This window comes from Anolis sagrei, chromosome 4, assembly GCF_037176765.1.
Source record: "Anolis sagrei isolate rAnoSag1 chromosome 4, rAnoSag1.mat, whole genome shotgun sequence".
Taxonomy (NCBI): domain Eukaryota; kingdom Metazoa; phylum Chordata; class Lepidosauria; order Squamata; family Dactyloidae; genus Anolis; species Anolis sagrei.
The window spans coordinates 557,309-578,052 of record NC_090024.1 but is presented as its reverse complement, the minus strand read 5'-3'; the positions used below and the strand labels follow the sequence as shown (position 1 = coordinate 578,052).

Genomic DNA, 20,744 nt, shown 5'->3' with positions numbered 1-20,744 from the left:
GTAAAGTGCTTTTTTGGACATAGTGCTGAAGTTTCCTATTCCGGGAAGGCACATCGCACAGCCAGGTCTTCAAGCTCTTCCTAAAGCCTGCCAACATGGGTGCTAATCTGATGTCTTTGGGGAGGGTGTTCCAAAGTCGGGGGGGGGGCAACCACAGAAAAGGCCCTATCCCTCGTCCCCACCAACCACGCTTGCGACGCCAGTAGGATCGCGAGCAGGGCCTCCCCGGATCAACGAAGGGAGCGCGTGGGTTCATAGACGGAGATGCAGTCACGCAGGTAGGATGGTCCCAAACCGTTCAGGGCTTTGTAGTCTGTGTCTAAAGATAGAGCAGTGTGTTTAAGGAATCTCACAGTTGATAAAAGCTTTACTGTCAGTGGAATTATTTGTTGAAGTAACTAAGTCTCTACAACTGAATTACGCTTCTATACCCCTCATGCTATGAGGTGATATTTCTTCCAAGTTCAATAAACTCTTTCTTAGTTCACTTTTAACTGGTGTCAGCTTCAGTATATCAACCTCCTCAGAACCAAGTCTGTCAAACCCATTTTTAAGTCCAGTCCTCCAGTGAAGAAGCAATAGAAGAACCAAGAGCCCAAACACACCTTACCTATAACACATTCACACCTTTGGTTCCTCAGGCCAATAGAAGCTGAGGTGGTGGCAGTTATATCTACCAAGCAACATCGGTCATTTATAATATTTTATTCTCCCTTGCCTTGAGGGTCAGAGGTGGGATTGATTGTTTGTCCAATCTATTACAGTGGTGGCAGCGGTGGGATTGCTTGTCCCCCCTGCCAAGATTATCATTGATCTCTATTACATAGGTAAGCACCTGCACCTTAAATTGGGTTCGGTAGGTAAATGGCAGCCAATGGAGCTCCTTAAACAGGAGGGTTGACCTCTCTCTGTAAGGAGCGCCAGTTAACATTCTGGCCGCCGCCCGTTGGACCAGTTGGAATTTCCGAGCCGTTTTCAAGGGCAGCCCCACGTAGAGCGCATTACAGTAATCCAGTCTAGAGGTGACCAAGGCATGAACCCCATTCACAACAGAGCCAACGCTATTCACAAGTATGTAAGTAGACAAGCGTGGGTATCAACACTTCTTTGAAGTGTTGGTAATTTGGAGATTTGAATATATCTCCTGCCTGTGGGTTGCTTTATTTCTTATCTAGAATGCCCAACCATGAGAGATAAAGACAGGCATTCACAACAGAGCCAACAGAGGCCAAAGCTGACCTATAAAGCCCTAGACGACTCCGGCCCAGTTTACCTGTCCGAACGGATTCTCCCCTATGAACCATCAAGGTTATCAAGATCTTCTGGAGGGGCCCTGCTCTCGGTCCCTCCTCTTTCGCAATCGCAAGGGACAGGGCCTTCTCGGTGGTGGCCCCTCGGCTCTGGAAATCCCTCCCGATGGAGATTAGATCTGCCCCTTCCCTTCTCACTTTTAGAAAGCTGGTAAAAACATGGCTTTGGGATACTGCATTTGCATAATGATGACTGAGTCAATAACTGCTGACCACGCGGGCGGATGGCGATGAATTTATGATTTATTCTGGCGAACTGACCTTTTGTAAGTTGTATAATTGTATTTTAACGTTTTTTGTACTATTGTGTTATGATGCTTACTGTGGTTTATCTTATTGTATTTTAATCCTATGCTGTTAGCCGGTCCGAGTCCCTCTTCGGAGGTCGAGAAGACCGGGTTATAAAAGCTCGAAATACATAAATAAATATCAGGAATGGAAGTAGACAAGCGTTGTGTATCACAAACCTTTCTCAAAACAATGTTCATTTGGGGATTTGAGCATATCTTTTGTCTGTCTGTTGCTTCATTTCTTATTTAGTGTGCTCAAGCATTATAGATAAGACTGGCATAACACCCGAAGAAGGAATAACGAAACAAGGGGAACAACCCGGGAGACATTGTTGTGTTGCTGTTCCTGGCGTTACGCGTTAATGAAGAATCTCCTTTAATATAAAAAATCGTATTTTGGAAGCGGAAGTGTTGCTGTTCCTGGCGTTACGAGTTAATGAAGACTCAACTTTAATATAAAAATTCGTATTTTGGAAGCGGAAGTGTTGCTGTTCCTGGCGTTAAGAGTTAATGAAGAATCAACTTTAATATAAAAATTCGTATTTTGGAAGCGGAAGTGTTGCTGTTCCTGGCGTTACGAGTTAATGAAGAATCAACTTTAATATAAAAATTCGTATTTTGGAAGCGGAAGTGTTGCTGTTCCTGGCGTTAACGAGTTAATGAAGACTCAACTTTATTATAGTAGTCGTTATTTTGGAAGCTGGATTTTTTTGACGACCACGGTATTGGACTCAAGACCTTTCGCAGCTCCCGGACTTATTAGGACTGGTTGTTTCTATATGCTTTTCTTTATGTCTGTTACTTATTTCGTGAATAGTATATCCTGAGTTGAATTAGAATATGAGAATTTTACTACTGTGTAAATTGACACTACTTTTACTATTGTGAATTTTGAAGTCTTTTCGACATAGCAATACAGCATGAAGTAACCTACTCTGAGGCAGAGTTTTGCGAGTCATGCGCATACATTGTTGTTTTGTTGGTTGTTGCCATAGATATCTGTGCATCACACACTTTAGCCTACAAAGCCCTAAACGGTTCTGGCCCAGGCTCCCTGTCTGAACATATAGGGGGGGGGGGGTGCTCTCATCCTGCTGGCCTTACAAGCGCGGCTAGTGGAGACAAGAGACAGGGCCTTCTCAGTGGTGGCCCCTCAGTTGTGGAACTCCCTCGCTAGTGACATCAGAGCAGCCTCCTCACTATTAACCTTTAGGAAAAGAGTCAAAACCTGATTCAGGGAGCAGGCTTTTGGAAACGAGAGCAATGCAGTAATCTGAATTGAAAACCTTTGACCTCGGAATGGACTCAGACCACAAATTTTGGATGGAATGTTTTTAACTTCACATTTTAACTGTTTAAAATGTTTCGATTTTTTTTAATTTTTAGGTCATTGTGGTGAGGGGCGGCTCAACCCATTAAGCAAAGTAAGCATTTGCAGTAGAGTTGATTTTGCCTCCTCCCTGTGGCTTCCTCTCACATATTTATACTTGGCTATCATATCTCCTCTCAGCCTTCTCTTCTTCAGGCTAAACATGCCCAGTTCCCTAAGCCGCTCCTCCTAGGGCTTGTTCTCCAGACCCTTTATCATTTGAGTTGCCCTCCTCTGGACACATTCCAGCTTAGAGTCAATATCTCTCTTGAATTGTGGTGCCCAGAATTGGACACAATATTCCAGGTAAAGTGGTCTAACCAAAGCGGAATAGAGGGGTAGCATTACTTCCTTAGATCTGGACACTATGTTCCTATTGATGCAGGCCAAAATCCCATTGGCTTTTTTTGCCGCCACATCACATTGTTGGCTCATGTTTAACTTGTTGTCCACGAGGACTCCAAGATCTTTTTCACATGTACTGCTCTCGAGCCAGGCGTCACCCATTCTGTATCTTTGCATTTCGTTTTTCCTGCCAAAGTGGAGTCTCTTGCATTTGTCACTGTTGAACTTCATTCTGTTAGTTTTGGCCCATCTCTCTAATCTGTCAAGATCGTTTTGAATCCTGCTCCTGTCCTCTGGAGTCTTGGCTCTCCCTCTGGGTTCGTCCATTTAACCAATTACAGATTCACCTCACCGTAGTTTTGCCTAGCCCAAACTACAGGAGGAGGGAGGAAGGAGGGAGGGTTTCCAAGGGGTGGAGTGTCCCCCCCCCATGTCCGACTCCCCCGGGAGTGGCGCCCGCCTTGGCCTTGGGGCTAGATGGACAGTTTCGCGGCCCAGAAGGAGGAAGGAGGAGGGAGGGAGGCCCTCTCGGCCCTCGCGCAGGGCCCCCCTCCTCCCTCCCACCCTCTCTCTCCTCACGGGTCCGATCCTTCAGACACGGGGAAAGCTGTGTTCCTCAAGGAGAGGAAGCCACAGGGAGGAGGAGGAGGGAGCAAGCTTCCTTTCTGCTTCCCTGGAGACTAGGACGCAATGGAGGAATGGCTTCAAACTACAAGAGAGGAGATTCCGTCTGGACACGAGGAAGAAGGAGGGTTCTGAGAGCTGACTAGCCACAGATCCCAACCATGTGGGGGGGGGAGGGGTTCCGGAGGAGGGGGCACCATTCGGGTTGTGTGGGGGAGGAGATTTGCTGGTCACCAACGCCCCAGGGAGAAGCGCAACAGAGTTCTTGCGAACCTGGAGAAGGTAGGAAGTGGTAGGCCCCATGGCAGTCCCCTCGGTCTTAAGGTCCTGCTGATTAATGCTAGATCTGCCAATGGTAAGACTGCTTCCATTCAGGACTTGATCCTGGATGAGAGGGCGGATCTGGCGTGCGTTACTGAGACCTGGTTGGATGAGCTGGGGGGAGTAAATCTCACTCAGCTATGTCCACCGGGTTTAGGAGTGCATCAGCAGGCCAGACAGGGGGAGCGGGGAGGAGGGGTCGCAGTAGTCTTGTCAATCCATCGCCGTGGTCAGATGCGCTGTTCCGCAAGCACCTGGGTTCGAGTGTGTCCACCTGAGGGTGGGGAACCGTGACAGTGTGGGGTTTCTGCTGGTGTACCGCCCACCCCGCGACCCAGCAGTTTCCCTGTCTGAGCTAGCAGAGGTGGTCTCCAATTCGGCCCTGGCTTCCCAGCGCCTGGTGGTGCTGGGAGATTTTAACATCCATGCTCCTTGAGACCTCCTTGTCCGGCGCAGCTCAGGACTTTATGGCCGCCATGCGTTCGGGAGCGATCGTTTCTATCGCTATCGTTTCTATCGCTATCGTTTCTATCGCTATCGTTTCTATCGCTATCGTTTCTATCGCTATCGTTTCTATCGCTATCGTTTCTATAGGACTGTCACAAATCATATCTGGACCCACCCATCAGGCTAGACATACACTCGACCTAGTTTTTGTGGCGGACAGTAGAATGATCAGAGTGGAAGAACAAAACATCCTTCCAGTGTCATGATCTGATCACTATCTGATCAGTTTTAAACTTTCTGCGACCCTTAACCTTTGCAGGGGTGGAGGACAGATTAAGATGGTCCGCCCCAGGAGACTGATGGATCCGGATGGATTCCTGAGGAATCTTGGGGTTCTTCCTGCCATGGAGCCTGGCGATTCTATCGACGCCTTGGTGGATCTCTATAATAGGGAGATGTCCAGGGCGATAGAAACGATCGCTCCCGAACGCATTTGGAGGAGATCTCGGGACGTGTCTGACCAAGCACGGGCTAAAGCCTCTCTTAAGGCATACTCCGTGGCTATACAGGTGGCCAGGGAATCTTTCACGACCACCAATATAGCGTCTGCAGCAAATAGATCATCGGAGTTGTTTTGGGTTGTCGGGGAACTCCTTCACCCACCTGTGATGGAGGAGACCTTCAATGACCCAGCAACTTGGTGTTGCGAGTTCGCACACCATTTTGCAGGCAAAGTTGCTCAGATACACCTTGAGCTCGACTCCAATTTCATCACATTACCAGATGAGGTGACTGAGGCATCTGCTTGTCCAATTTTGTGGGATTCTTTTAGGCTTGTTCTTCCTGAGAGCTGTGAAGGCAACCACCTCGGCCCTTGCCCATCCTGGCTAATTAAATCGGCCAGGGAGGGGTTGGTTGATTGGTTTGTGTTGATCATTAACGCATCGTTGGAGCAAGGGATTTTTCCATCTAATTTGAAACAGACTGTGGTTCGTCCACTCCTCAAAAAGGCTTCCCTTGACTCCACGGTGCTGAACAATTACAGACCGATCTCCAACCTCCCTTTTTTGGGTAAGGTGCTGGAGCGGATGGTCGCCGCCCAGCTCCAGGGCATTTTGGATGACATCAACTACCTAGATCGGTCACAGTCTGGTTTCAGGCCTGGTCACGGCACCGAGACAGCCTTGGTCGCCTTGGTGGATGACCTCCGTAGAGAGTTGGAAAGGGGGAGTGTGACTCTGTTGGTTCTCTTGGACATCTCAGCGCCTTTCGATAGCATCGATCATGGTATCCTTCTGGGTCGTCTCTCTGGGATGGGTCTCGGGGGCACGGTTCTGTCGTGGCTCCGGTCCTTCCTGGAGGGACGGACCCAGATGGTGAAGCTGGGAGACGCCTGCTTGGACCCCTGGCCTTTGACCTGTGGGGTCCCGCAAGGCTCTATTCTGTCTCCCATGCTCTTTAACATCTACATGAAACCGCTGGGAGAGGTCATCTGGAGTTTTGGAGTTGGGTGCCATCTCTACGCAGATGACACACAACTCTACTACTCTTTTCCACCTAATTCCAAGGAGGCCTCTCGGGTGCTGGACAAGTGCCTTGCCGCTGTGTCTATCTGGATGAGGAGGAACAAGCTGAAGATCAATCCCCACAAGACAGAGGTCCTCCTGGTCGATCGCAAACCGGATCGGGGTATAGGGTGGCAACCTGTGTTGGACGGGGTTACACCCCCCCCCCTGAAGCCACAGGTCCGCAGTTTGGGAGTCCTCTTGGACTCATCGCTCACGCTTGAGGCTCAGGCATCGGCGGTGTCCGGGAGGGCTTTTGCACAATTGAGACTTGTGCGCCAGCTGCGACCATACCTCGCGAAGGCTGATCTGGCCAGGGTGGTCCATGCCTTACTCACCTCTAGATTGGATTACTGCAATGCGCTCTACGTAGGGCTGCCCTTGAAAACGGCTCAGAAATTCCAACTGGTCCAATGGGCAGCGGCCAGGATGTTAACTGGGGCCCCTTATAAAGAGAGGTCAACCCTCCTGTTCAAGGAGTTCCACTGGCTGCCGTTTATGTTCCGAGCCCAATTTAAGGTGCAGGTGCTTACCTACAAAGCCCTGAACGGTTTGGGACCATCCTACCTGCGTGACCGCATCTCCATCTACGAACCCACGCATTCACTTCGGTCATCTGGAGAGGCCCTGCTCGTGATCCCACCTGCGTCGCAAGCGCGCTTGGTGGGGACTCGAGACAGGACCTTTTCTGTGGTGGCCCCCCGATTCTGGAACACCCTCCCCAAAGATCTTAGACAGGCCCCTCCGTTGGCAGTCTTTAGAAAGAACTTGAAGACCTGGCTGTTCCGATGTGCCTTCCCAGAATAGGAAATCTCCAATAACAAGTCCCAGAAGCACTTTATTAGAATTAAGATTGCTGCACTCTGCACACTGCACTTGCCCTATAATCCTTATATACCACCTGTCACATCAGCACTTTTAATCCTGTACCCATTACTCTGGCCCGGCCCAGTTTTATTGTGTCTTAGCGTATTGTTTATTGCTTGTTGTTTAATAGTGCTATAATTGTTTTTAATTTGCTTTAGGTTGTGCATTGTTATGTTATGTATTGAGGCCTTGGCCTTCGTAAGCCGCATCGAGTCCTTCGGGAGATGCTAGCGGGGTACAAATAAAGTTAAAAATAATAATAACAATTACAAATACACATGTCAACAAAACACAGTGCCGCCACAGTCACATTAGGCAAAAACAATTGGTTCTTCTCTTGAAGTATGAAACACAACCTTCTTGTGAGTAAGAACAGTCCTTGAATGTCCATCAATGTCCCATTCTTTATTGCATACGAGTAGACGTCAATCATCACAATACGTGTCCTATCCCCTTCGTTACACACCAGTCGACTCCAACCTGCCACCGGTTTCGGTTCACAAGAGCCTTTGCCTGGAGGTTGGGTCCACAAACAACACATATCATGAATACACACATACAGTAGAACAATTTGTTACATCAAGTTTGTAAGTATATAATATACAGACACTCTACTGACTCATTTATCGAAAAAGGCGTGCGGCCTGGCCTTGCGTGACGCCTCTCACCTGGCTCGCACCGCCCGTCGGGCCTGGCAAGAAGGAAAGCGGCGAGGGGCTTCGGGCGATGCCAGCCTCTCTCGCCTGACTTGCACCACCCATCGAATACACGGCCCGATGAGATTAGTCTCTCCCCTCCTTAGAAAGCTTTCAGAGAAATCTCTAAACCTGGCTCTTCCGTTGCGCTTCCGGTGATTAATCACACAACCTGAGAGTGCTGCTACCCCTCAACGTTGGTCCTCCTCTCCTGTACGAAGACCTCTCTTGACCTCACGTCCGAGGAGTATCTCCTTCACAAATAATCTACTCCATCCCTCTCTCACCCCATGTTACTAGTCTTTAGTGTCTTAGCTTTCGTATTTTATTCAGTACATGCGGCCCACTCACGGCCACTGTCACCATCACTGTGTTATGTTTGATATTAATATTATATTGCCATATTTTTAAGTTTTATGTAATTTATCATGTTATTGTGTGCATTTTCATTGTATTTATTGTATTGTGCTGTTGGGCTTGGCCTCGTGTAAGCTGCCCCGAGTCCCCGTTGGGAAGATGGAGACAGGGTATGAATAAAGATTATTATTATTATTTATTATCAAGCTTTGCAAGCGGCGAAAGCCAGACGAGGGAGGCTGCACCGCACGGCCTTATAGTAACACCAGAGGCACTCCAAGTGGACAGGGACTGGTCAAGGGACATTTAATCAACTACCAAGCTTGCAAACTTTGTGTTTTGTTTCTTAAAAAATGCAAAACAACTGTGTGGTTTTCTCCTGACAGGATAAATAACAATAAACAAACGCTCTTTCCACGTGCCATCTCTCAGGGATACTTGGATTGTGCTTTTCCCGCATGGCAGAGGGTTCTCATTACTAGATTTATTTATATCCCGCTTTTTCTCTCCATTCGGACACAAAGCGGCCCACAAATTAAAAGCGTCACAATACAACCTAAAATATACAAATATTAAAACTGTATTGAACATCATTAATATTTTTTAAAAATTGGTCAAATTCATAATAGCGCAAGAAGCTTATAAAATCAAAGCAGGATTGGATGTCCCATGTCATCTCTTCCAACTCTATTATTTTATGATTCTATGATTTTATGCTAGGTCTAGACATGGTTTCTCCCCAGGGTGAGTTCTTTGATGTTTATGTAGAGGTGAACTACAAATGAAGCTCTGTCCACACTCCAGGCATTTATAGGGTGGCTCTCCAGTGTGAGTGCTTTCATGTGAACGTAGATGTGAACTCCGAGTGAATCTCTGTCCAAACGCCAAGCATTTATAAGATTTCCCCCCCAGTGTGTGTCCTTTCATGTTTATTTAGATGAGAACTCTGAGTGAAGCTCTGTCCACACTCAAGGCATGTATAGGGTTACTCCCCCATGTGAGTCCTTAGATGAGAACGTAGACCTGAACTATTAGCAAAGGTCTTTCCACACTCCATGCATGTATAGGGTTTTTCTCCAGTGTGAGTCCTTTGATGTGAACGTAGATTTGAACTACGAGTGAAGCTCTGTCCACATTCCAGGCATTTATAGGGTTTCTCCCCAGTGTGTGTCCTTTCATGTGAACGTAGACTTGAATTATGAGCAAAGTTTTGTGCACATTCCTGACATTTATAGGGTTTCTCCCCAGTGTGAATCCTTTGATGTGTACGTAGACTTGAACTCTGAGTGAAGCTCTGTCCACACTCAAGGCATGTATAGGGTTTCTCCCCAGTGTGAATCCTTTGATGTTTATTTAGATGAGAACTCTGAGTGAAGCTCTGTCCACACTCAAGGCATGTATAGGGTTTCTCCCCAGTGTGTGTCCTTTCATGTTTATTTAGATGAGAACTCTGAGTGAAGCTCTGTCCACACTCAAGGCATGTATAGGGCTTCTCCCCCATGTGAGTCCTTAGATGGGAACGTAGATCTGAACTATAAGCAAAGGACTTTCCACACTCCATGCATGTACAGGGTGTTTCTCCAGTGTGAGCCGTTTGATGTGAACGAAGACCTGACCTGTGAGTGAAGCTCTGTCCACATTCCAGGCATTTATAGGGTTTCTCCCCAGTGTGTGTCCTTTCATGTGACTGTAGACTTGAATTATGAGCAAAGCTTTGTCCACATTCCTGGCATTTATAGGGTTTCTCCCCAGTGTGAATCCTTTGATGTGTCTGCAGAACTCCACTCTGAGTGAAGCTCTGACCACATTCCAGGCATTTATAAGGTTTCTCCCCAATGTGAATCCTTTGGTGTCTACGTAGACTTGAATTATGAGTGAAGCTCTGTCCACATTCCAGGCATATATAGGGTTTCTCCCCAGTGTGAGTCCTTTGATGTGTATGTAGATGTGCACGCTGACTGAAGCTCTGACCACATTCCTGGCATTTATAAGGTTTCTCCCCAGTGTGAATCCTTTGATGTTTACGTAGACTTGAATTATGAGTGAACCTCTGTCCACATTCCAGGCATGTATAGCGTTTCTCCCCAGTGTGTATCTTTTCATGTGAACGTAGACCTGAACTACAAGTGAAGCTCTGTCCACATTCCTGGCAATTATAGGGTTTCTCCCCAGTGTGTGTCTTTTCATGTGAACGTAGACCTGAACTACGAGTGAAGCTCTTTCCACATTCCTGGCAATTATAGGGTTTCTCCCCTGTGTGAATCCTTTGATGTTTATGTAGACTTGAATTATGAGTGAAAGTCTGTCCACATTCCAGGCATTTATAGGGTTTCTCCCCAGTGTGTGCCCTTTCATGTGAACGTAGATCAGAACTATGAGCAAAGCTCTGTCCACACTCCAGGCATTTATAGGGTTTCTCTCCAGTGTGAGTCTTTTGATGTGAACGTAGATTTGTACTGTAAGCGAAACGCTGTCCACACTCCAGGCATTCATAGGGTTTCTCCCCAGTGTGAGTCCTTTTATGTGAATGCAGACCTGAATTATGAGCGAAGCTCTGTCCACACTCCAGGCAGGAATAGGGTTTCTCCCCAGTGTGAGTCCTTCCATGTGAACGCAGACCTGAACTCTGAGCAAAGCTCTGTCCACACTCCAGGCATTTATAGGGTTTCTGCCCAGTATGCGTCCTTTGATGTCTATGTAGATGTGAACGACGAGCAAAGCTCTGTCCACACTCCAGGCAGGAATAGGGTTTCTCCCCAGTGTGAGTCTTTACATGTTGCTGCAGACTATGCCTCCGAGTGAAGCTCTTTCCACACTCCAGGCATTTAGACGCTTTCTTTTCCATGTCAAGAATGATACGGGTGTTTAATTCCAATACAGAGACTTGACTCTTCTTTATTCCTTTGTTATCTGTAAGTGAAGTCAAGAATTCAGCAAGATCATCGCCTCGAGAGGATGTCTTCTCCCTGTATTATTGGTTTCCTTACTGCATCCAAGAGGTCGCTCCAAAGAGTCCTCACTTCCCTGGTGAAGAAAGAAGAGAAAGATCAAGGATGGAAGTCAGAGACCTTCTCTACCTCCAAGATTTCCCCCTTCCCCTTCATGGGTCACGCTGAGAATGGAAATACCAAGAAAGGCCGACACTGGGGCCTCACCCACATATCCAGAGACCAGCCGTGGGAATCAATGGTTCTTTAAAAAGGAGGGAATGGATTCAGAAGAAGAGAGGGATGGAGGAAGAAAACAATGAATGAGAGAAGGAAAAATGGGGAAATCCTAATTCTGGAGCATCATATTGATTTTATTGGGATGAAGAGAAATGTGGAAAAGGAATGGAAGGCAGGCCGGCCGGGAGAAAGAAGCGGTCCTTTGCAAGACTCAAGGGCACCATTCGCTGGATCACGCGTGTCCCTGAATGACCAGGAATGGGCTCAATGCTCAGAAGGGACACCAAGATGGCTTTGCTGCTTCCTCAGTGGTTGTGAGATTTGATAAATCAAGGTGGCCAATTGAAATATTCACAACTGGCTCCAAAAGAGAAGAGTTCTTTCTCCCACCCTGGACCTTCCACAGATATATAAACCCAATTTCCCAGTTTCCAGCAAACCTCATAACCTCTGAGGATGCCTGCCAGAGATGCAGGCAAAACATCAGGAGAGAATGCTTCTAGAACATGGCCATACAACCCAAAAAACCTACAACAACCTAGTGATTCCAGCCATGAAAGCCTTGGACAATACACCACATTAGATGCTTGCTGCCACCCCATTTTCTGTCTTTTCCCAAACGAATCCTGCAGCTGACCAAGACCCTGCCTCTCCACCACCTAATCCAAAACCACATTGAGGCTTGGTGGAGACATTCACATGATGAGTCTCTGCTGGAGGAAGTCTCCTTTGGGCCACTCACCCCTTGGCTCAGCCCCAGGATGGCATGCCCAGACAAGCACAGCTCCACCCACAATGCCTTCTTCCTGACCACGTCCCTGCCCTCTTCCCCCTTTTCTTCCTCGTCCTCCGTCCAAGGGAAGGTTCTCAGCAGCGGAAGGAGAGCTCGAGAAACACAGGCTTTGCTTTCCACCCAGGGTCCTTCCTAGGAATGTCTTTGCAGAGACCAACGCAATAAATCCCAACCTGGGAAGAAAGGGCATCTGCTCAGAGGGATCCTCCCATAGAAGCCACCTCAACAATGCCCAAATAAGCATCTGCAAAACAGCCTGACAAGGGGGAAAGTCCAGGGAAGTGGGATTTATAGAAGAGAAGAGATTTTGATGAACTTCAAAGGAAAACGACAGGAGAGACTGTGAAGAAGGGTCCTCAAACTAAAGCCCGGGGGGCTGACACGGCCCTCCAAGGTTATTTACCCGGCCCTCGCTCAGGGTCATCCTAAGTCTGAAAAGATCTGAAAGCACACAACAACATCATCATCAACAACAACAATCCTATCTCATCTCCCAAAAGCAGGCCCATACTTCCCACTGAAATACTAATAACTTTATATTTGTTTAAATTGTTGTTCATTTTATTTATTTTACTTATCTATTTCGAGCATTTCTACGCCGCCCTTCTCAACCCCGGAAGGGGGACTCAGGGCAGCTTACAAAAGGCACAATTCGATGCCAGCAATACACATAGTAAGATAAAATACATAGCAGCAACAATTATAAAATAATTAAAACAATCCAATTATACAATACAACTAATAAAAACCAAACTAGTGTGTATATATGCACTACAAATAAGATACGTGCAGTGTGCATAGGAATTCGTGGGGTGTTTTCCGAATTATAATCCAGCCCTCCAAGAGTTTGAGGGACCGTGACCTGGCCCTCTGTTTAAAATGTTTGAGGACCCCTGCTGTCAAGGAATCAATGAAAGGACCAACATTTAAGGATCGACCAGTGATTGAGGCTCCCCAATGAGGGAGGGAAGCGTAATTTTTAATTTCCAGATTTATAGACACAAACTGAAACTCAACACAGAATGACGCGTATATGATATATGATATGATAGCCATGTATAAATATGTGAGAGGAAGCCACAGGGAGGAGGAGGGAGCAAGCTTCCTTTCTGCTTCCCTGGAGACTAGGACACGGAACAATGGCTTCAAACTCCAAGAGAGAAGATTCCACCTGAACATGAGGAAGAACTTCCTGACTGTGAGAGCCGTTCAGCAGTGGAACTCTCTGCCCCGGAGTGTGGTGGAGGCTCCTTCTTTGGAAGCTTTTAAACAGGGGCTGGATGGCCATCTGTCAGGGGTGATTTGAATGCAATACACCTGCTTCTTGGCAGAATGGGGTTGGACTGGATGATGGCCCAGGAGGTCTCTTCCAACTCTTTGATTCTATGATTCTACCGCTGATGGAATTGAACCAAACTTGGCACACAGTTCTCCCATGAACAACAGAAAATACCAGAAGGGTTTGGTGGGCAGTGTCCTTTGGTTTTTGGAGTTGTAGTTCACCTACATCCAGAGAGCACTGTGGACTCAAACAATGATGGATCTGGACCAAATTTGGCACTAAATACTCCATATGCCAATATGTGAACACTGGTGGATTTTGGGAGAAATAGAATCTTGACATTTGGGAGTTGTAGTTGTTGGGGTTTGTAGTTCACCTGCAATCACAGAGCATTTTGAACCCCACCAACGATACAGAAGATAAACAAACTCCATAAACAAACTCCCGCTTCAAAAATGGCGGCAGGAGAGGCTCTGATGAAGCCCCACAAAGAGGCCACGCCTCCTCCTCCTCCTTCGCCCTCCCATTGGCTGAGCCCGTCACCGGGCTCAGCCAATGGGAGGGCAAAGGAGGAGGAGGAGGCGTGGCCTCTTTGTGGGGCTTCATCAGAGCCTCTCCCGCCCACCAGAAGCCCCCATTGGCTAGTCCCGCTCTCCGGCTTTGATTGACGGGCTGTGAGGAAAGGCTCCCTGCGCCCACTGTTTACTCACTCACTGAGGCAAGTGGTGCCTTGGTGGGGCGTCCACAGGTGGCCGTGGAGACCCGTTCTCCACCCCCAGTGAGGACATCAGTTTCCAGGCAGGAGGCGGCCCCAGACAGGGTTGGCCTGACGCGCCTTCTTGCTCTTGGCCCGTTTCTCCAGTTGAGTTCCAGGGCCAGAGAAGCAGATGGTGGCCACACATCCCACAGAAGAACCCGCATGACCAACAGAAAGTAGTGTGTTTTCCGGTGGTCTTGGGTGACCCTTCTGACACCCCCCTGGTGACCCCGCACCAGGTTGAGAAATGCTGCCTGAAGGCCATCCAGTCCAACTCCCTTCACCAGGGCAAGAAAACATAATCAAAGCCCTCCTGTCAAAGGGCCATCCAGCCATTCACACACACAGAGAGATATGCATATGACAGATGCAGTATCAAAGATTTGAAAGGGACCCCTAAAGAAGGACAGTTCTTTGTGGCATGTTCCAGAGTAGGCAAACCAGGCTCTCTCCACATCAACACTGGCAAAGAAACAGCAAGAAATACTGTTTACCCACAAGCAGGAAGACATGACATAGATTAGAAACCAACACTTTCTCATTATTTTATTTTCCACAGCAACGCCTGGCAGGGGACCGCTAATACACACACACACACATATATATACACACACACACGGACCGCCAAAGTGCTGTTCCAGCAGTCACCAGCCAATCCCTCTCCAATGCCAGAGATACAACTTAATGGCGTAACATTAGAAAATGTCGACCATTTCCGCTCCCTTGGCAGCCACCTCTCCACCAAAGTCAACATCGACACCGAAATACAACACCGCCTGAGCTCTGCAAGTGCAACATTTTCCCTAATGAAGCAGAGAGTGTTTGAGGACCGGGACATCCGTAGGGATACCAAGGGGCTTGTCTATAAAGCTATTGTCCTCCCAACCCTGCTCTATGCCTGTGAGACGTGGACTGTCTACAGACGTCACGTGCAACTCCTGGAACGATTCCATCAGCGCTGCCTCCGGAAAATCCTGCAAATCTCTTGGGAAGACAAGCGGACAAATGTCAGTGTGCTGGAAGAAGCAAAGACCACCAGCATTGAAGCGATGGTCCTCCAACATCAACTCCGCTGGGCCGGCCACGTTGTCCGGATGCCTGACCACCGTCTCCCAAAGCAGTTGCTCTACTCTGCACTTAAGAACGGAAAACGGAACGTTGGTGGACAGGAAAAGAGATTGAAAGATGGGCTCAAAGCCAACCTTAAAATCTCTGGCATAGACACTGAGAACTGGGAAGTTCTGGCCCTTGACCGCTCCAGCTGGAGGTCAGCTGTGACCAGCAGTGCTGCAGAATTTGAAGAGGCGCGAATGGAGGGTGAAAGAGAGAAACGTGCCAAGAGGAAAGCGCGTGAAGCCAACCCCGACCGGGACCGCCTTCCACCTGGAAACGAATGCCCCCACTGTGGGAGAAGATGCAGAGCAAGAATAGGGCTCCACAGCCACCTACGAACCCACAAGGAAATGCATAATGGAAGACCATCTTACTCGTCCAACGAGGGATCGCCTAAGTAAGTTAGTATATATACACACACACACAAGACATTATACCATGAGCACAGTACAATATCAGCGTTATACATCACTATATTGTACTATATAATTATATTGTAATACTATTAGTAATATTACATGTAATATAAAATATATAATTATAATATCATATTATTATTAATATTATACTGTTTTACATAATATTATAAATATAATATGTATCTACAATATATTATATTATAATATAATATAAATTAGCATATCACAGGTGAGAAGGTGGAACTGTCCCTGGCCCCCCCTGTCTACACTCTGGCTCAGAGCAGCGGTTGGTGCTGGGGGGGGGGGAGGGGTCTCCAACTGATGACATATGCAGGAGACAAGGAGACCACGTTCTCTCGACTCTGATGCAGCTGCGTCTCTCACTAACTGTGCTCTCTCGCGCATGTGTTCCCCTCATTCATTCAGACCCGTGTTGTGCAAGTAGCGTAGGGTCCCAGCTGTCCTACTTTTGCCACTCTTTCTTTCTTTCTCCCTCCCTGGACATCATCCCACAGGAGTATTGACAAACCTCATCTGCCTGGTTTCCGACAGACCTCACCACCTCGGAGGGTGCCAGCCTGCCTGCCTGCCACAGATGGGGCGAAGGAATTATCCCCGTGCTGGGCTTTCCTGTGGAGCCTGACATGGTGGTTGCCAGAGAGCTGCAAGGCCAAGAACCATCCACGAGGGTCAAGACAAAGAGCCACCCAGAGGGAAAGGGTTCTTACCACACATCAAGGGAACCACAACCTACGCACAATCTCCAGACCCAGCAAGACAATCCCACCTATGCTCTGTTCGGAAAAGGACAAGGGGGACCCTCTCCCCTCTTCCGGAGTCCACGGTCTCCCTTGCAGCTGTGGACAGACCCCCACACGCAGCCACAGCAGCCGCAGCATTGCCCAGGCACGCATCAAGGAACACGACAGGCACTGCAGACTAAATCAGCCAAAGCACATCACCTGGTGAACCCACCTGGGAACAGCGTATTATTATCTGAGAAGACGGAAATGCTGGACCACTCTCACAACCACCACGTCAGGCGACACAGAGAAACCAATGAAATCCACAAGAAGCACGTGGACAAACCTGGAAAAGGACACAATCTGGACCCCAGTATTAAAAAAACCTGTAGAATCAGGAGCGTAAATAAAGAGCAGCACTCTGACAACGGGAATTCCAGGCATGAAACCATCAGGGCCAGCTAACACCTCGTAACAGAAAGGATTCTGTCAGGGGTGATTTGAATGCAATATTCCTGCTTCTTGGCAGAATGGGGTTGGACTGGATGATGGCCCACGAGGTCTCTTCCAACTCTAGGATTCTATGATTCCCCCAGGCAGGAAGCAGCCGAGCTTTGAAGCTGCAAGGCCATTCAATGCTAATCAAGGCGGGCAATGGCAACATTCCCACTTGCCTCCAACAGACAAGAGTTCTTTCCCCCTCCCACCCTGGATCTCATTCCACAAGGACAGATGTCTCAACCCCGTTTTGAAATAAGGAATTCAATGTGCAGATTTGATAAATGTGAATTTAATATGTGTGTGGGAATGAATGGAAGGATGTCTGGATGGGGCTATTAATTTGGGAAGCATCAGTAAAATATGAAGGCCTGCAATGACTACCTACCTGCTTGCTGGAACTGTAATTAAAAGTTGCTAATGAGAACTGAAAAAGTGAACTGTGATAACAACTGTGACCCCCACACGCAGAAGCAGCAGCCGCAGAAGCATGGCCCAGGCACGCATCCAGGAACACGACAGGCACTGCAGGGAAAGTCAGGCAGAGCCAAAAGTTGGTTTGTTTTCTTAAAAAATGTCATGCAACTGTGTGGTTTTCCCCTGAGAGGGTGAATGATGACCAGTCCTGTTTCCCTGTGGCCTGAGGGCCCTTTCCTTATTATTATTATTATTATTATAACTTTATTTGTACCCCGCTAGCATCTCCCAAGGGATTTGATGCGGCTTACAACGGGCCGAAGCCCACACAATACAACAATCCAGAACCTAGCAAATAAACAGTTAAGTAAGAACAATAACAATAGCAGTACAACAAGACATTATTAAAACTGGGCCGGCCAAGGTAGGGGTACAGGATTAAAAGTGCTGATGTGGCAGGAGGGATATGGGATTATAGTATAAGTGCGGTGTGCGGTGATCTTGGTTCTCACTAAAGTGTTTCTGGGATTTGGTGTTGGAGATTTCCTAGTCTGAGAAGGCACATTGGAACAGCCAGGTTCCTTCCCTGGGAATGGCCAGAGGAAGAAGCCCTGCTTGGAAGTGGCTGGGAAGGGATTCGTGGCCCTGGCCCTCCTTCCCAGGAGGCCTCCCTCCCTCCCCACCTCGGAGGGGCCCACCGGCCCGCCCTGGGGCTAGGGTGAAGGGGCCTTCCCCAAGTGCCTTCCTTCCCAGTGTCAGGTTCAATGCGGGGGAAAGGTTGGGAGAGAATGCCACCCAGCCTGAGGGATTCCGGCCAGGGAAGGCTGCCTGCCTGCCTTTGGGAACACAGCTTCTCCCCCCCCCCCCCATCTTTGAAGGATGGGACCCGTGAGGAGGTGGCGGCACTGCTGACTGACCCTCCCTCCCTCCCTCCCAGAGGGGCCCCTCCCTGCCTGCCTTGGGCTTGGGGCTGGGCTGAAGGGGCCTTCCCCAGGTGCCTTCCTTCCTTCCCAGTCTCAGGTTCTATGCGGGGGAAAGGTCGGGAGAGAGTGCCACCCAGTCTGAGGGACTCCGGCCAGGGAAGCCTGCCTGCCTGCATGAACATCGCTCCCCCCCCCCCCCCCATCTTTGAAGGATGGGACCCGTGAGGAGGTGGCGGCACTGCTGACTGACCCTCCCTCCCTCCCAGAGGGGCCCCTCCCTGCCTGCCTGCCTGCCTGCCTGTGTTCCTTGTGGCTGGGCTGAAGGGGACTTCCCCAGGTGCCTTCCTTCCTTCCGAGTCTCAGGTTCAATGCGGGGGAAAGGTCGGGAGAGAGTGCCACCCAGCCTGAGGGATTCCTGCCAGGGAAGCCTGCCTGCCTGTCTTCATGAACACAGCTCCCCCCCCCCCCCCCCCGCCACTCCATATTTGAAGGCTGGAACCAGTGAGGAGGTGGCGGCACTGCTGGCTGACCCTCCCTCCTTCCCTGCCAGAGGGGCCCCTGCCCTTGGAGGGGAGGGGGGAGGCCCTTCGTGGTGGTGGTGGTGGCTGAGAGGGCCTTCCTTCCTTCCTCCCTCCCTTCCTTCTGTTGGGCTAGGCCGCGGCGCCTCCTCCTCCTCCTCCTCGTCTTTGTCCGCCAAGCAGCTCAGCTGGCCACTAGGCCAAGGCAGGCGGGCGGGAAGTCCACTTTCTTTCTTTCTCCCATGGCAGGCAGGCAGGCAGGCAGGGAGGGACACTCCACCCCTTCAAAGCCCTCCCTCCCTCCCCGTCTCCGCTCACCTCAGCCTCTCTCTCTCTTCCTCCTCCTCCAAAATGGCGCCCGCGGCGAAGGGGGCGTGGCCTGAGGGACGTCCCTCTTCCCTCCCTCTCTCTCTCTGGGTGGGCGGGGCCTCTGCGGCGCAGCTTGGCTCCCGATTGGCCGCCCTCCCACTGGGAGGCTGGCTGGTTGGCTGACTGACGCTGGAAGGGGGAGGGGGAGGAGGAAGAGCCGCTCCCTCGCCCTCCCTCCATTCCGAGCACAGAGAGGGGGGGGGGGCGGCCGGCAGGGTATCAGCCATTGCTTGAGGTGCTGGGTTTGAGCCTGCCACTTTTGGACTCTCGCTTGCTGACGTGTTCCAGCACCTGATGAACGAATGCTCCTCCCTCCTGGCTCATGGCCCCCTCCCCCCCCTTGGCCCCCGCTTTCCCCTCGGCTTCCCTTGTCCTTGTTCTCTGGGAAAGGCCCTGCAGGATGTGGCGCTGCACCCACCCATTCTGAATATCCCTGATATTTATTTGTCGTGTCAGAACAACCAGTCTCACAGAACAAAGCAAACAAACAGAAAAATACACAACTTGTGAGTTTGGTCGCTGGTTAAATCTCCTTTGACCAGTCTCTGGCCCCTTGGAGTGCTGCCTCTGGTGTTGCTGCAAGAAGGTCCTCCCTTGTACATCATGTGGAAGCAGGGCTCAGGGTGCATTGCAGCAGGTGGTCAGTGGTTTGCTCTTCTCCACACTCGCATGTCAAGGATTCTACTTTGTAGCCCCATTTCTGAAGGTTGGCTCTGCATCTCGTGGGGCCAGAGCGCAGGATGTTCAATGCCTTCCAAGTCGCCCAGTCTTCTGTGTGCCCAGGAGGGAGTCTCTCATTTGGTATCAGCCATTGGATGAGGTGCTGGGTTTGAGCCTGCCACTTTTGGACTCTCGCTTGCTGAGGTGTTCCAGCACCTGATGAACGAATGGGGCCCAGGGGGAGCTGGAGCAGGCCAGGGGGAGCCCAGAGGGAAGGAGGGAGGGAGGGAGGAGGAAGGCCTGAGCAGAGAGGGGGGGCAAGGGGGGGAGGGAGGCCGGTCCCCAGCAGGAGGCATGGGGGCCCAGCTTGCTCCCCCCCCTTCGGGAGCTGCCCCTTATGGAGGGGCCCCAACGGAGCCCCTTCCCTCCCCTGCCTCCCTTGGAGGGTTGCTCACCCAGGAGGAGCCTCCCTCTGGCTTCCCGCCCAAATCCTCAGGGAATTCAGCTCTTGAGAGGTGGAATATGGTGTCCACTTCTGGGCACCACAACTGAGGACAGATATTGACCCTGAGCTGGAAGACTGTCTCCAGAGGAGGGCAAGGAAAAGGATCAAGGGTCTGCAGAACAAGCCCTATGAGGAGCGGCCTAAGGAGCTGGGCCTGTTTAGACTGAAGGAGAGAAGGCCCAGAGGAGACACCAGGAGGGAGGGCCATGGATAAACATGTGACAGGCAGTCATTGCGAGGAGGAGGACGGAGCAAGCTTCCTTTCTGCTGCCCTGCAGACTAGGACAGGACAGACTAGGACACCCTGGAGCCATGGCTTCAAACTACAAGAAAGGAGATTCCACCTGAACATGAGGAACAACTTCCTGACTGTGAGAGCCGTTCAGCAGT

At 49.7% G+C, this 20,744-nt stretch overlaps 1 protein-coding gene across 1 annotated transcript; it reads right to left on the bottom strand.

The window, feature by feature from the left end:
* Nucleotides 1–9,099: 9,099 nt before the first annotated feature.
* LOC137096881 (zinc finger protein 850-like) lies at nt 9,100–19,207 on the bottom strand. Its single transcript, XM_067467156.1, has 3 exons — nt 19,139–19,207; nt 17,351–17,487; nt 9,100–11,214 (listed from the first exon to the last, which is right to left on the bottom strand). Exon 3 carries the CDS (start codon nt 11,033–11,035, stop codon nt 9,176–9,178), a length of 1,860 nt encoding a protein of 619 aa, XP_067323257.1. The 5' UTR covers nt 11,036–11,214; nt 17,351–17,487; nt 19,139–19,207; the 3' UTR covers nt 9,100–9,175.
* Between the last annotated feature and the right edge of the window lie 1,537 nt (nt 19,208–20,744).

Coding starts and splice junctions, on each gene's coding strand:
- LOC137096881 (XM_067467156.1), bottom strand. CDS start 11,035: ATGGAAAAGAAAGCGTCTAAATGCCTGGAGTGTGGAAAGAGCTTCACT.